At 39.4% G+C, this 15271-nt stretch overlaps 1 protein-coding gene across 10 annotated transcripts in view; it reads right to left on the bottom strand.

Moving 5' to 3' along the window:
- Window positions 1–5109: 5109 nt before the first annotated feature.
- Window positions 5110–15271, bottom strand: part of robo1 (roundabout, axon guidance receptor, homolog 1 (Drosophila)) — a 494194-nt gene continuing 484032 nt past the window's right edge. For all 10 annotated transcript variants that reach the window (XM_036149998.1, XM_036149997.1, XM_036150000.1 and 7 more), the window contains 3 exons: window positions 8615–8884; window positions 8330–8523; window positions 5110–6335 (listed from right to left, as the gene is read on the bottom strand). In XM_036149998.1, the coding sequence (XP_036005891.1) occupies window positions 6321–6335; window positions 8330–8523; window positions 8615–8884 (479 nt within the window). In that variant the 3' untranslated portion in view covers window positions 5110–6320. The remainder of the gene's footprint in view (window positions 6336–8329; window positions 8524–8614; window positions 8885–15271) is intronic.

The raw sequence follows: 15271 nt of genomic DNA, 5'->3' as shown, positions 1-15271 counted from the left end.
TACTTGACATTGTCATTACATTGTAACCTGAATTTGGCAGTGGTAGGAAAAATTGTTGGTTTTATTTGTTTTTGTAAATACCATAATGCTGTGAGTCTTTACTTAAGATCTTCCAGCATTAGTTATTTCTGGAACAAAAAAATTTCTGAATTTCTTTACCTGACCAGTTCAAAAACAGCAAAGAAATGTTTAGTCTGATGCAGCCTTATTTCAGTTGATTTTTTGATTTTTCACAGGATAGGTGTTTAGAAGCATACTGATGTATGTCCTTGTTCCCTTTTTGAAATAGTCTTAGTTTACTGTCCAAAGCAGTTTTATTGAAGTGTTACAGTTTATCAGTTCTGCTGTTTATGTGACTAATGCACAGCTAGATTTACCAGCTAATCTCTTGGTTTATAACACTAGACTATTATCAGAAGCACTCTGCTAGAAAGACTGTGATTTATGGGCATTAATAAACCTTATATGTGATCATCTTACAGATGCAAAGCAGACATGGCAGGAAAAAAAGGCTGAGGGAGGGTAGATTTGGAGGGATGGAATGAGGAAGACATCCTCCGCTGGGTTAATTGTAAAGACCCCACAGGCACTAAATAAGGATGGTTAGAATGACTGGCTAAGTGACAAATGGATGTACAAATCATCCAAATTACTTCTCAGGTTAATAAAAAAATATTTGGCTGCCTTCCACACTTCCTCATCAGGTTGTCTGGCAGTCTCTCCACTGATGCTTATCCTTTACACAAGCTCTGTTTTCACAAGATGAAACAAGCTCAAGTGTTTGAAACTGATTAAAACCAACTTTTTGTGACGGTGTGAGACCATGATGAGCTGGCTGCTGATCCTGAGAGTTGTGACTGATTGTCTGAAGAGGTGGCGTTTGACCTGCAGCTGTAGAGTAAATGAATGTGGAGAGGTGCCGGTAAGCTGCCTAAACAGCATGCACCTGTGATGACGGCTTCCTTGCCGGCGTTCCCGCAGAGGGTTGCAGCACTAAGATGAGTTGTCAGACAGTGCACAGCTGTTCACTTAATTACCTCCGAGCATGGGAAGGAGGTTAATGAAGCAGTTTGGCGATCAGAAACGAGAGACAGCCTGAATGTGCACAAAAGAAATTAGTTTTCAGCTGCTGGGACCGAGTTGAAAGCAACAGTAGTTTCAATTATTGATTGTGAAAAAAACTGAAACGCTGCAGGAGTAAAGAGAGGATGCTGAAAGATAAGAATATGCCTTAGAAGTTTGGACCTAATTTACATATTGCTAAGTAGCGTAACTGGGGCTTATGCTCAATTTGAGATATTTGTCAATCTTCTTTTTTAGAATACATTATTATTTGTTGGAAAACTGTTTTTGGTTGCAACAGTGCAGTTTTCTGTTCTGCTGCAATTTGATACATGATTTTCCATCAAATAAAACAGCCTCCAATGTGTCCAAAAGTCTCAGTTCTTGGCACCATTGCAGATCAACACTGGTGCCTATAGACCTGCTATTTGTCAAGACTACTTTCTACATGTTTCAATCCTGCAATAAAATCCTACTGTTTGGCCTAAATAAAAGCTAATTGAAAAATAAATGGCGCTGTACTCCTATGTTAACAAAACAAGGATTAGGCCAGTGAGATATTTAGAGGTAAATGCATGCAAGGAATGCTTCTAAGGACCTACTATTTTACATGACACTGTCCTAAAACACAATACAATAAATACATGTCATAGACATTAGTGTTTCTAAGCAGCAATGTAGTCATTTGTTTTAAAAGGTAGGTCATGCTATTCTTTTTTTATGTTGATACAGTAATACATTATTTTTATTTATCATACCGTGATAATTTTATACAATTAATTTTGAGTTAGTAACTAACTCATACCTGCAAGGTACTACAAGAGCTTATTTTGGAATATCTCTATCAAATCAATATAGAAAAATTAAAGTCACAATAAATCCCTAAATGCTTTTGAGGAAATTACCTAATATTTACAACACATTAGAGCTGCAAATGGTTATTTTGTGATAGGCCATTTTGGATATTAAAGTTTCATTTATTGACTCGATCATTTGAAAATAATTACTATTGAACATCTCTTTCAGTGTGAAACCCAAAAATATCTGAATTGGCAATACAGGGCATTTCATTATAACGGCATTAAAATCTCCCATGTACACACAATGCATAACTTGCACAAAAACTACACCCTGAGCATTCGCCGTCTTCTCACAGGTAGAGTAACTGTGACGACCAGACAGTCTGACCTCATTGTGAATATTCATACTATTATGTGGTGAATTAGGCTGACTGAATGTATATCCGCTTAATATCCTTAATCACCTGCATCTCATTGAGGAACCAGAACACACCTCCACTCATTAAAATGATGGATTGAGGCATAAGGGAATGATCCCCCTCTGTTCCAAATTTGTTCTTGTTTGGAAAGGTGCTTATTAGAGACTACCTGAGGGACTGAAGGGGGATGGGAGCTTGGCGAACTGCTTGTGAGGTGCAGGAATAGGTAGAAAGGAAGGGGCTTGGTTTTGGCAGGCTGTATTTAGAGAGATCCAAAAATGCAATGGTTTTCTAAATGTGATTTTGATCATAATTTGTGGTACAGTGTAGTAGTTTATGATTTATTGTCCACCTTTTGTTAGTATTATCATTATGTAAAATCTGGTGTGAACAAAATGACATGGAAAAACCTGATGGGAAATTAATAACTGATTAACTGATATGCATTAGCTTGTAAAAACTGGATTTCCATTCCAGTTCTTTGAGGCTCAGGAGGGAATAGAAAGGGGGAGGTATCTGTTCTTTCTTCATCGCTGATGTTTGACTAAGCCAGACAGACAGTGTTCGACATTAAAGGCTCCCATAGGCCAGTTCATTGCCTCTGAGAGAACAAGCGGTAGGCAGGTTAGATGTAATAAACTGGAACAAATGTAGTTTGGGCATCAATTAGGATAAGGCTGTCGGAGTCTGTCTGTGGCGACAGCGTCATCCTCTGATTTTTATGGGTATTGTGTATTGTCAAATCAGCAGCTTTTCTCTTCCCACTGCAATGACGAATCAGATAAGTTCAGCATTGGCTTGCTTATGTAACCTCTTTGACGCCTTCTTACGCTTAATTGGAAGCAATCTAGACCTGCCAAATTAAATATAATCTCTTTACTGTTGTTTTTTTTAACCTGCCTCTAGTTCTCCAAATGTCTTTACCAAGTCGCATGGCATGTTTATAATGTGAGTAATGGGGAGCAATACTTGAACTGGCAGGAGTTGATGCCTTTGAATGGCTAAATTGAGAAAAAAAGGCTGTTTAGCCACTGTGTCATGGGTATTGATGGTTGTTCTTGAAGTAAATGGTGACCCTTTGAGGTAGCCATTTAATATAATCTTTATTTTTGAATCAAAAATAAATTAATGTTTTAAATATTTATTGCATCGTAAGTGCATCATACCCAGAATCTTTATGTTGCGTTTGCAAATTTGCAATTTTCCGGGTCATGGCAACGGCAAACAGGCTTAAATTGGAGGCAACTAGACTTTCGCTCTGTTTTTTGGCAAACGATTCAACATCTATCCAAAAGACTTTGTCAATTCTGGCAGCTCACACTCGAGCAACCTGTAGTTGAAGCGCTGCTGTTTTTAAGCTCATAGAGGCCTATCATTCTAGTGCAATGGCCTAGGTTTGAGTATTTGTTCACTGGAATCATGAGGAGACTGCTTATGTAATCTCATTGGAGTCCCAAGACCAGGTTGTATACACTAGGGAGTGGGTAGCATAATCTTCCCCCTCTGTTCAGTCTTGGCTTTTATCTTTTGACAAAGATATCTTCATTCACCACTCTTTCAAACCATGTGTGTTCTCTGTCCAAAATCTGTGCATCATTGCCATGAAGTGTCCTTTGCTCTTGATGTGCAAAAATCTCCTGAATCTTGCCCTGAGCTGCCGACAAACAGGCTGTTTGCTGTTAATCTTTAAGTCCAAAACTTCTCATTTTCCTGTACCATTGTTCAGATTGTTGCTGTCACGAATGTGTTGTATTGTCAACGCTGGTTACGACTTACTATCTGGGGTATGTTTGCAACGAACCCAGAAAGACTTCAACACTAAGTTCATTCTCCATTTATTGCAAGTACATGTATATTGTAATTTTGACATTCCCAATTGTTCTTGCATATGGCAGGGTTTCTCACGGGTTTTGTATAGCAGATCACTCAAGCATTAAATCATTTCAATATGGGTAGTTCTGTGTTACTTCTGGTTGTGGAAGACGGCAAGAGGAAAGGGCATGAAAATGATGCTATGGTCCCCAAATGTGGCTAAAGATAAAACCACATTTAGAAAAAGATTTACTCCAAAGATTAACATTCCGATTTATTTTAGTTTAGCAACATATATAATTCAAGTGTATCCACTATTTTATTTCTATCAGGTATGCTGGTGAAGATTCTCAGTCATCCAGGTCATGGTCATTCAAAAAAAAGTAAAAAAACAAAGCAACTGGACTTGTTTTTCGTAGTTGAAGACGTTTCGCTTCCTCTCTAGGAAGAAAGCTTCCTGGAGAGGAAGTGAAACGTCTTCAACTACGAAAAACAAGTCCAATTGCTTTGTTTTTTACTTTTTTTTTTAAGTTTCTATCAGGTAGCTGGTGAGAATGGAGTGGAATGAGGGGGATACCAATTTGGCATGAATGTGGATCAATATAGCAACTGGAGTATTGTCTGTGGTTATGAATGTGGTCTCTCTGCTGAGTTCTCTAACACAGCGAGGTAGTTGAGTTGGTAGACCTCTGTGTTAGAGATTAAGGTTCTAAAGGGGATTCAAGAAGAGTGAGGAAAGTGATCTGTGGGGTTTGAATTTTGTTTCCTTGGAAATTGTGTCACTGGTTGGATTTCCTGGACAGGAAATACAAAATAGGGTTTTATGGTGGACGTTAGATGAACAAAAGCATTTGTTTTTGGCAGAAATTAATTGGCTTTTTGGGTTGAGTTTGTCTGGAAGGACAGATGTGAAGTTCAGTACAATGGACCAACTTCTGTGGCATCTACTAAACATAACAATTGATCAGAAGTTTAGATCACACACTCTGCAAGACCAATAAAGAAATGACAAAACATTTTTAGTTTGAAGTTTTTATTCATTTTTTGTTTTTTACTTTATGAAACAAATGTTTGCAGATGTCCTATGAATAAACAACAGCACCCTTTCGTCTTGAAACAGTCCAGTCCCATTGGTATGAAGAAAAAGACTTCTTGCCCAATTAAAGCCTCTCCAGATTCCCAAAGTGACATGTTTCCTGTATTCGACATTCATTTAAGTGCATTCGTAGGCAACACAACCATTTTGATTAATGTGCAATAGCTGATCTCAGGTCATTGTGAAAAGGATATTTACATTGCAGCTATGACTCACATTAACTGTCTTTATCACTTGAGCTAGCATCAGAACTGGAGAGGGAGACGATGCTAATGTGGAGTCTCATTTCTAGCTCAGCCTTCGTAAACAGCAAACCTTACCAACATCATCATGATTAACTAGACTCTTTCTGTCTTACTTCTTTTTCCTCCAAGTAAGACGAAAACGGTTAATAGATAGAATGGTTTAAAATAAAGTTTAGTGATTGTGCTTTTAAAACCAAAGTAAAACAAATAAACATTGATGACAACACAGACATTACAGTGCATTACAAAAAATGAACAAACAAAACAATCCCAAAGTGGCACTTTTTTTGGAGGGCAGCTAAATAATATAGCAATTTACAACATGGATGGAAATGATAAAATTATTTTATTTACTGGCATAATAAAATTAGATCTTCAAAAACCAAGGAAGACCATTTTGAGGTACCACAATCGGCAAAACAAGAAGACATTACATAGACACGTATATTTACAGACAGTTTACCCCTTCCTGTTTGCAGCTGTTTTCTTACAGTAACGTCTCACTGTGTGGGCTCTCCAAAGTTGTTGTCAAGGCAAGTTGAGTGATGTCAATGTCTGAAGCAGGACTCCCCTGCATATTGCATTGGAATTCAACATAAATATACCATTGCGTACTTGTTTTTGTTTTTTTAATTCATCAGCCTTAAAACTTCACACTTTCCTACAAAAAAAGAAAAAGAAAAAAAATGGGCAAAAAAAATAAGCTGGGGCAAGGGGGATAACATTAGTCTGTTTTCCAGATGTAAAGAAACACATATGATGTATTACAGTATAATGGCAGCCAACATGATGGTGAAATACTGAGATATTTAAAATTGTAAGAGAAAAAATGGTGCTCCACTCCTGGGAAAAATCTGAACAGTTCCTCCTTTCCGTTCTGTCTTCTTCAGCTTTCTAACATCTGGGAGGGGGAAAAAAAGAAGAGGGTTAATTTTTTAGCCGATACCAGTGTATTACAGTTGGATGATTTCATAACTAAGGAAAACTCTAGATACTGAAATACAAAATGATTAATTTGATTAAAAAAATAAGGCTACGTACAGCTTGCAGGTCTTATGGCTGAATCTTAATTCCAGCACTATAGCATTCAAGTAAGTCTATATAACCCTAAAGTCACCTGCTTGAAACGGATCTCACATCCACCATAGTGTGTCTGTCAGTAAATATGGCTGCTGCACATACCATGTATTAATTTTAAAGTTTTTGTGCAATCAGAGCCAACAATACGTATGATCATGAACAGTACCTGGTGTAATGTTTAGAAATGCTTCTGGGGCAAGACTTTTGTTTTGATGAAAACTGACTATTGCAACAGCAAAACCGAGTGATTAGCTTGATGTAAAAGCAAGAAACGTTCTACATAGAGCCTGCATCTGAAAACATCTAATTGGTAACGACACTTCAACCAAAGTGGAAGTCCGCGAGTGTTTGCCATAAGTGGTGCCAGAATAGTGCAGTTAGTAAAAAAGGAGCTAGGAAAAGGAGCCGTTATGCTTCCTCTCACAGCTCCTTTAGCATATAAACCTTGCAATATCCCTTATCAGCGCTAAAGAGCTATAAGGACTTCCACAATCCTTTGCGCGACTTGACATATAAGCACAGCCTACCTCACGAAAGTTAACCAAAATGTCCAGAGAGAAGAGTTTTGTTTTTTTTTTCCCCAGTAGGCTGTAGGCCTGGATTTGACTAGAATCATCCATGTGCATTTCCGTTGTGCAATGACATATGAGATAAAGGCTGTCTCAAACCGGAACAGCAGTTCAAAGCTCCTTTCCTACCCATGAGAGTGTACTTGCTGAGAAAAGAAGCTTGCAACTATAAGTAAAACACTTCAGATACAGCCAGAGTAAAAAAAAAAAAGTAGAGATGCAGCTGAAAACCCTGAAAAACAGTATGAGCATGCAGTTATTAAATAGAACAACAGTGATATCTGTCTTGCTTGTTTTGGTCCTCGTTTACACTAGTCCTTGATGCTTACTGCAATATCTGATTTATATGTGAATGACTGAGTCTTTCACATACAATGATGTGAAGGTGGAATGAAATGAAACATGCCTGTCCAGGTTGAAGTTGCTCTACAAAAACATGCATATTCAATGTATCACATATGAAAGTGAAATAAAGTTTGAAGAAAATGATTGTGCTGTTCAAACTGCATTGGAAAAAAAAAATATATTTGACAATATAATATAATATATTATAACATAATATTTGACATATTTTGACAAAGAAAATCCAATCTGGTCATCTTTTTCCCTGCAGTGTGAACGTAGCCTTTTGTTACAAAAAGGAACAGCCAAAAACACTGACTTAACCTGGAGAAACACTCTTGCTCTAATATTGCAAACACCACTTGGATGAGTAAGTCAATGCTGTTACCTTATTAGAAGGGGGCAATGCTGTTGCCCCCTTATTAGAAGGGGGCAAACTAGAGATCTTAATGACAATTAAGCTGTACTACTATGAGATACAACTTTAATAAAGAAACTCCAATTACCATGTCAAAGATTTATATTCAATACGCAACGTAAGATGATCTTTGCTCATCTTTAACTGTGAACAGATACGGATGGTTGGTAGGTTGTAATGTAACCCTCAAAGACATAGTTGCTTAATAAAGCTCTGTCCCCTGATTGCTCTTTTCCATATTCAAAGGCTTGTTTGGAAGATCTTGTTGGATTTTACCCATCACTTGTGGTAATATGAATGTATAAATCTATATAAATATTTAGAGAGCTATATCTATCTAGATAGCTCATCGCCACCAATGTGTTTGTTTTTTTAATCTGTTAGACCTAAACAAATACAGTTTGTAACTTAAGTTTGACTGAAGTCCAAATTCAAGCATTTTTCTCTAGTTAGATCTGATAAAAACTGTTTGACATCAGCTTGTACCTCCAGCTCCTCCTCTCCTTGGTGGAAGGCTACAGAGTTGTTGACCACCATGTCTCCAGGGTTCCTTCGTGCTCCTTCCCCTCTCCGCCGGCCCCCCGAGCCCTTGGAGGACATAGAGCTCGAGGAGCTTGGATCCCTGGGGCTGTTGACTGTTGGAAACTGCGGTCGGCTGTATGGCAGTATGTCCTCTGAGCCTAAGGGGGAACAGAATTGCGGACCTTTTGGATTCAAAAAATAAACTTAAGCAATAAGACATTCCGTCAAAGACTGTAGGTGTGATGGTACCTGTGTTCTGTCGTGCCTTGTTGCCGGCGCTGCTCTCGGGTTTATTCCCTTTCCCTCCGTGAGCAGTCTTTTGTCTGTCCTGAGCGTCTTTACGTTCAGATGAGCTGGTTCTGGGGTCTGAGCCCTCCTGAGGCCGGTAGCCCCCTCCTCGCTTGTCTCGACCTTCCCCTGCTTTGGGGGAAATTACTCCCCGACCCTCAAGAGCTGCCTTGGAGGGATGTGTGGGAGACTTGAGCACCGCTGGAGGAGGAATGGGTGGAGGAGGGAGATCTGATGGGTAAACACAGGAAGTGACAGCACATTAACCACACAATAAAATCGTTTTTTTTTTCTTTTATAAATGTACAAGACTGTGCACCCTTGGAAGTTCTTGGTGTATTATCTGTCAATCAGTTGTCTCGCACCTGCAAGGTGATGCACAAACATGGCTGCAGCGTGTGTACACATGTTGACCAAGAATTCTTCAGAGCAGATAGTAAACAGAAGAGATGACATTGAAGGAGGCCATATCAGGGCAGAGTTATGAGATTTGATGAAGAGGCAAGAGAGGAGGAAGAAGAGGGGAGTGTCTGATGGTCAGCGGCTAGCTCGACTTCCAGTGTCAGTGAATCAATGCTACCTGTCCTTGAGCCATTATTCATAAGAAAGCTGCCGAGAGGGCAAGCCTGGTCTCTCTCATCTCTCAGCCATCTAAGCAACAAGCGGGCGAAAAACCTTGTCCGCCTTCAATCGATGGCTGTTCATCTTATGATCACCATCAGGGATGGTTTAGTTGGCAGTCAGATTTCTAATCTGCACAGGAATTGAAAGTTACCAGCACTTTTCTTGGTCTCACTGGCTATCTCACAGATTTTATGAACCTTAATGACCCAAAAGAAGGAAAAAAATAGTGATTCTTGGAACAGATTGAAAAGTTTCTCAAGAGCAACTCATTGTTTACCACTACTCGTATTACCATTAAATGTAGATGTTTTAGACATTGAGGTACCTTTGGAGTTTTTGCCTTGGCTTTAATTAAGCTAAGATACGATCTCTGGAACATCTGAGATCAAAGACGTTATGTTGCCACAATCAAAGTTTAATAAATTATTGGTAATTGGATTATCTGGCAAAATAATAATTATTATTTACAATGACTTTTGTATCTTATGTTCTCCTCTGAGTATTTTTTGACCTACTCCACCACTATGCAAGTGTCTTTCTGGCTGCATTTTTGGGTGGTAGTTAGAAAAAAAACAGTGACAGAATGATACCCTGAGATATAAACAACCAACTACCCAGAAGTAAGCAACTCATTTGAAGCTTTCAATCCCTGATAAGGAGCTAATTCACGATTCTTCATCTGTTACCAAGCTTTTTATTTATTTATTTTTTTGCATACTGTATCTTGATTAATGTCTGTAGTGTAGCCTGCCATGCACGTTCTACCCAGACGGCCTTCATGTAGGGAAAGAGCCGCACAGAAAGAAATGAAAAAAAAACAGTCATCCCGCTTTACAGCATTCAAAGCTAATGCTTATCAGTTAAGAGCCCAATAATATATGACTCGTTTGAAAGCAGACGGTGAACATGCTGGCAAAAATGTGAAGTGCATGAGCTAAAAACTTTTTCAGCAGAAGCAAACAGGACAAAACAAATTAGATTATTTTTTTTTTCTCTGCTTTTATTGAATTCTTTTTCTGGTGGATTTCATCTGCATTTTATGGTTCCTGTTTTTATTATGTTATTGATTTTTGTAATTGACCCTAGTACCTTGAGTTTTCTTTTTTTTTTTTTTTTTGTAAATGTAAAGAGTGTTATAAATAAGACTGACTATTATTAGTTTACTGAGGTCTGCAGCTTTAGGTGTTGTGTTAGATAAATGTTTACTAATAGATTATAAAGTTATGCATGTTTCATACAACATTTTGCCAGATCATTATTTTAGCTTTCTTACATTGCTAAAATATTGCTTCCAGCCTCTTGTTGGAAGAACATGGTGAAGTGAACCAGCAGAAACTGCAAATATTGGTTGCTGTCAAGCAAAATGGATAGAGTCGACATTGTTGGGAATAGTAAGTCTACAGTAAAATTAACACTTAAATTGCCTTTTTGTTGTTTATGGGCCAGATGATGCCTTTTTTATCTTGTTTGCTGAAATTGATAGCTTCAGTAGACTTTTCTGATTGTTTCTCTCAACATGCTCCCTCTGAATACAGAGAGGGGGGAAGGGGGGGAAGGGGGGTAAATATCATACAACAGAGAAGGACCCGCAGTTTTTTGTTTTAATATCTGCCATGCCTCTAGAGTTCTGCCTCAGTCAGAGTCCGATCAATGCCACTGTCTGTGAGCTATAGCTCACTACAAGGGTGGAGCTGCATGCCTGTTAGATTTATGAGGGAATATCAGGGAGAACAGCGCTCAGGTCTGAAAAGTGTCTCTCTGCGCTCGCCAAGGAGGATGAATCTGCGAGACTGGTGGTTAATTAAGCAGGCAAGGCTGAGACAGATCACAAGAGACAGGAAAGGGTTACGCTCAGACATGGGCTGAGAAAGGCATTAGAGTCAAACACACTATGAATCACGGGGGGAATAACTTTGGTATTTCTATATCTACTCTGCAAACATGAGTGAATTGACCAGGTCAACAACAGCAAAGCAGTGGGGCTTTTGGACCAAAAGGGTCGGTAGGCTGCCTTCCTCAGATTGATCCGTTTCATAACTTCCTTGACTAAATTCGTATGTACACTGACTTTCCTTTCTAGTTTCAGTTTGATGTACTTGCAAAGGAACAGCGGTAGGAAACAAAGGGGGGGAAAAAAAGACATTACAAGGTACTTCTTAAAAACGTTGACAATTATTTGATTGCAGTGATTTAAATAAAAATGCCAAACTTGTACAGATCACTTATCCACAGATTTAAACGTTTCAAGTGGACATTTCTGTTAATATTGATGATTATGGATAATACATATAAAACCCAAAATTACAATATATAATCTTAATAGAAATGAGCTGTAAGGCAAATTTTTTTTTGTTATAGCTTGCACAATCATCAAGACTTTGGACTTAACAATAGGCAATGGCACAAGGAAGACAAGCCACAAGGGGTTATTGCTATAGATATTGCTGCATCAATGTGGTACTTCACTTTTTCTTTACATTATACTTTCCATAATTATATTTAGATACAGGACTTGAAAAAGCTTCTTAAACAATAACCTTTTGTGGCATTTCTTCTGTTGGACACCTGTCAAGACTAAAGTCTTACCCATGATTTACTGGGCCATAACATAGTGCTTTATCTTAAAAAATGTTTGCTTAATAGTCTTGCACAATATGAAACATTTCTGAGAAACATCATTTTAGGCTTGCACTAGCTATAAGCCATAATCATAAAAAAAACAGAGCGATGAACATATTGCTCTGTGTTTAATGAATGTAAATAAGGAGTTTTACTTTTTGATTAAATTCTTATTTATTAAGATGTACCATTACACATGCAAAAACATTTTATATCTGAGATCTGAGTACATGGTCCTTTGTTCTAAATGGCAAAAAAAATCACCTTTCCTCGCCTATCACCACAGCAGCGGTATTCCAGACCACAGACGGGTTATGTAGGGTGGGTGAGTGGTTGGGGGGGAGGCAATAACCTCCAAATGAAAAACAATCCATTCAGATCAAATGCAATCAGCAAAAGGACTGATACACAGAACTGCAGAGCTGTCAGTCTGCACCCCTCCCTGCTCAAACAAAGACGGAGGAGAGCAGGAGGAGAGGGGAGTGGGATGGAGAGATCACTATGGAGGGAGGGGCAGAGGACGTTTAGGGATACGCGGATGATGGCAGGCGGAGGGGGTTTGGTGGGGCGCTGGATATTCTGCAGTGATATAGCTGGTCTGGCTCCCAGTGAGTTGGATATTAAATCTCCCTGTCAAGTGCTTCCAACACTCAAGGACACCTGACACTAAGAGGAGAGCCAGCTCTGGGACTACACACACTGTGCACGCCAGAGGAAGTGTATGTGAACACCAGCATACAGATATATCTGAAAAAATGACCCTTCCACAAGATCAAAGCACGAAGAAATAATGTAAGAGAACCTTTCCATCGGTAGGTGTGACTGTTTAAAAATGACACCATAAAAGGTAAGTCACTCCTTCGGTTAACAAGGTTAACGCTATTCCTTCCCGTTTACAGCTGTTCAAGTATTTAGTAGGCTAAAATAAAGGGTGGCCAATCAAATCACCCGGATCTATGTCCTTAGAGGCCAGATTGGAGAACCATCCCAGTGTTATCGTTGCCAAACTGGGCAGAACTCCCACAGGACAGCTCTGCCTTCCCACCATGACCCTGGCCTGCAGCCCATCACTTGCCGGCTCGGCTAAAGCAAAGCCACAGATTACAAGGCATGCCATGTATGCATGTGCATAAACACACACAAAAAGATGATCAACACCATGGCTCCCAACATGCCCATTCTACGTCATTTACAGGGAACATGTTGCAGTAAACTGCTTTTTCCTCTTGCATATCTTTCAGCGAATCGATGGAGAGCCACTGACACAAACTGGCCATCTGTGTTCTTGAGGATTTCAGCATAGCTGCTGCTTGTCTATCACTTGTCAGCCTGTCATCTTTCTGACTAAAGGCTAGAGTAACTGGTGTAAATGGTGTTGTATTAGTTTGTGAATTGTAGAAAAATATATATATTTTTTTAGAAACTGGAAAAAATCTAAATTAAACCTATTTAATGTCTTAAAGCACCTCATGTTGACTGTTAAACACGGCGGTGGATGTGTTATGCTGCCGGTCCTAGGAACCTTGTCGGGGTGTATGGCATCATGGACAATTAAAAATACAGTGGTGTCCAACAGTGAACTAATGATGGGTCGTCACTAAATATTTAAGCATCATAACAATCCGAAATATTTGCTCCAAGTAACACACAAATGTTTCAGCAGACTCGAAGTCAACCTTCTTCCATGGGCATCTCCATCCCTAGACATCAATTCTGTGTGGTGCAGAAAAGGAAGCACATGAGAGGAACCAGGATTTAAGGATCTAGAGGGACTGTGCAAAGAGGTTAATGGTTAAATATCCCTCTCACTTTAGTCAGTCTGTAGTAAAGGGTTACTAAACACTACAGACTGACTAAATTAGCTGTCACTTTTATAGCCAATAAGAGAACTGTCCCCCATTGGCTAAGAGAGACGGAGCAGGAGAGCAGCAGTGGAACAAATAATGTTTTTTTTTTTTTTTAAATAGTTTAAATAATCTCAGCTACAACTAGAGAATGTTTAACAAATTGTGTACATGCAAGTTATTAGTAAGTATACACGTTGTTTTGAAAGGTTAGCTTGTTGAATCTGGCAGAAATGTGGCCAGATGTTATAAAAATAAATGAAGGAAATGTATTTGTGTGCATTCTAATAGCCGCCCCCCTGATGGTCACAACTCTTGGAAACCAGTAAAATAAGTTATTTTTTTACTCTGGCGACAAAGCTGTGGTGAAATACTTTAAGAGATTGTTACGTGCTGGACTGACAGCAAATGTAACAATTGCCTGTGCAAATTCTCAGTTATCCGGGTCATCGCAACAGCAAACAGGCTGAAAATCAGAAGCAACTGGACTTTTGCTCAGTTCTTTCTGAAAACGTTTCAACACCTATCCAGGAGTCACCTGTAGTCGTCACCTGCACTTCTGCTTTTGTAGATTGTGACTAATTTGTACATGGAGGAGGTGCAGAGCAGGGCACTCAGTGCTTAAGTCATCCACATATCTCATTGGTTTAGATACGTGGATGGACACTTGGGTCAAAGAAGTTGAGGCATTCATCAACCACATCAACTCCACGGACAGCAACATAAGGTTTACCAGAGAGGATCCCAAGAGCAACATGCTGCCTTTTCTGAACTGGGCGGTACACATTGAGGAGTATAGGAGTCTCAAAACCGAGGTTACCCAGAAGCCCCCACACACAGACTAATATCTGCATTTTGAATCACATCACCCACTGTAGCACAAACTCTCTGTTATCTGAACTCTGAGTTACCGCGCTGACAACCTTCCCTCTGCTTCAGAGGTGAAACAAAAAGAACACAAGCACGTCAGGAAATCACTGCTAGCTTGTGGTTATCGAAAATGGGCCTTTGTCAAATCAGCCAACAAAGCTGGCAGAAAAAAAAAAACAACACAGAGGAGAGAACATGGTCATTCCACATGTGTCAGGAGCTTCTGAGAAACTCGGGAGGATTTTCTCCAAACATGACATACCAGTAAATTTCAAATGACACGCTCAGACAAAACTTGGTTCATCCCAAAGACAGAACGCCCAAACCACAGCTGAGCGGTGTTGTGTATGCGGTCCAATGCAGCGAGGACTGCGAGAACTCCTACAGTGGAGAAACTGAACAACAGCTACATAAACACATGGCACAACACAGGAGGACCAGCAGCTCAGGCCAAGATTCAGCTCTTCACTTGCACCTCAAGAAAAAAGGGCACACTTTGTGACGACAATGACGTCCAAATTTTGGACAGAGAGAACAGGTGGTTTGAAAGAGGGGTGAAAGAGGCCATCTTGGTAAAATAAGAAAAGCCAGCACTAAATAGAGGGGGAGAATTTAGTTTAAAACTCCCCAGTGTTTACAGCTCGGTCCTCCAACACATTCC

The sequence above is a fragment of the Fundulus heteroclitus genome, chromosome 18 (assembly GCF_011125445.2).
Source record: "Fundulus heteroclitus isolate FHET01 chromosome 18, MU-UCD_Fhet_4.1, whole genome shotgun sequence".
NCBI lineage: Eukaryota > Metazoa > Chordata > Actinopteri > Cyprinodontiformes > Fundulidae > Fundulus > Fundulus heteroclitus.
This window is presented reverse-complemented; position numbering and strand designations above follow the sequence as displayed.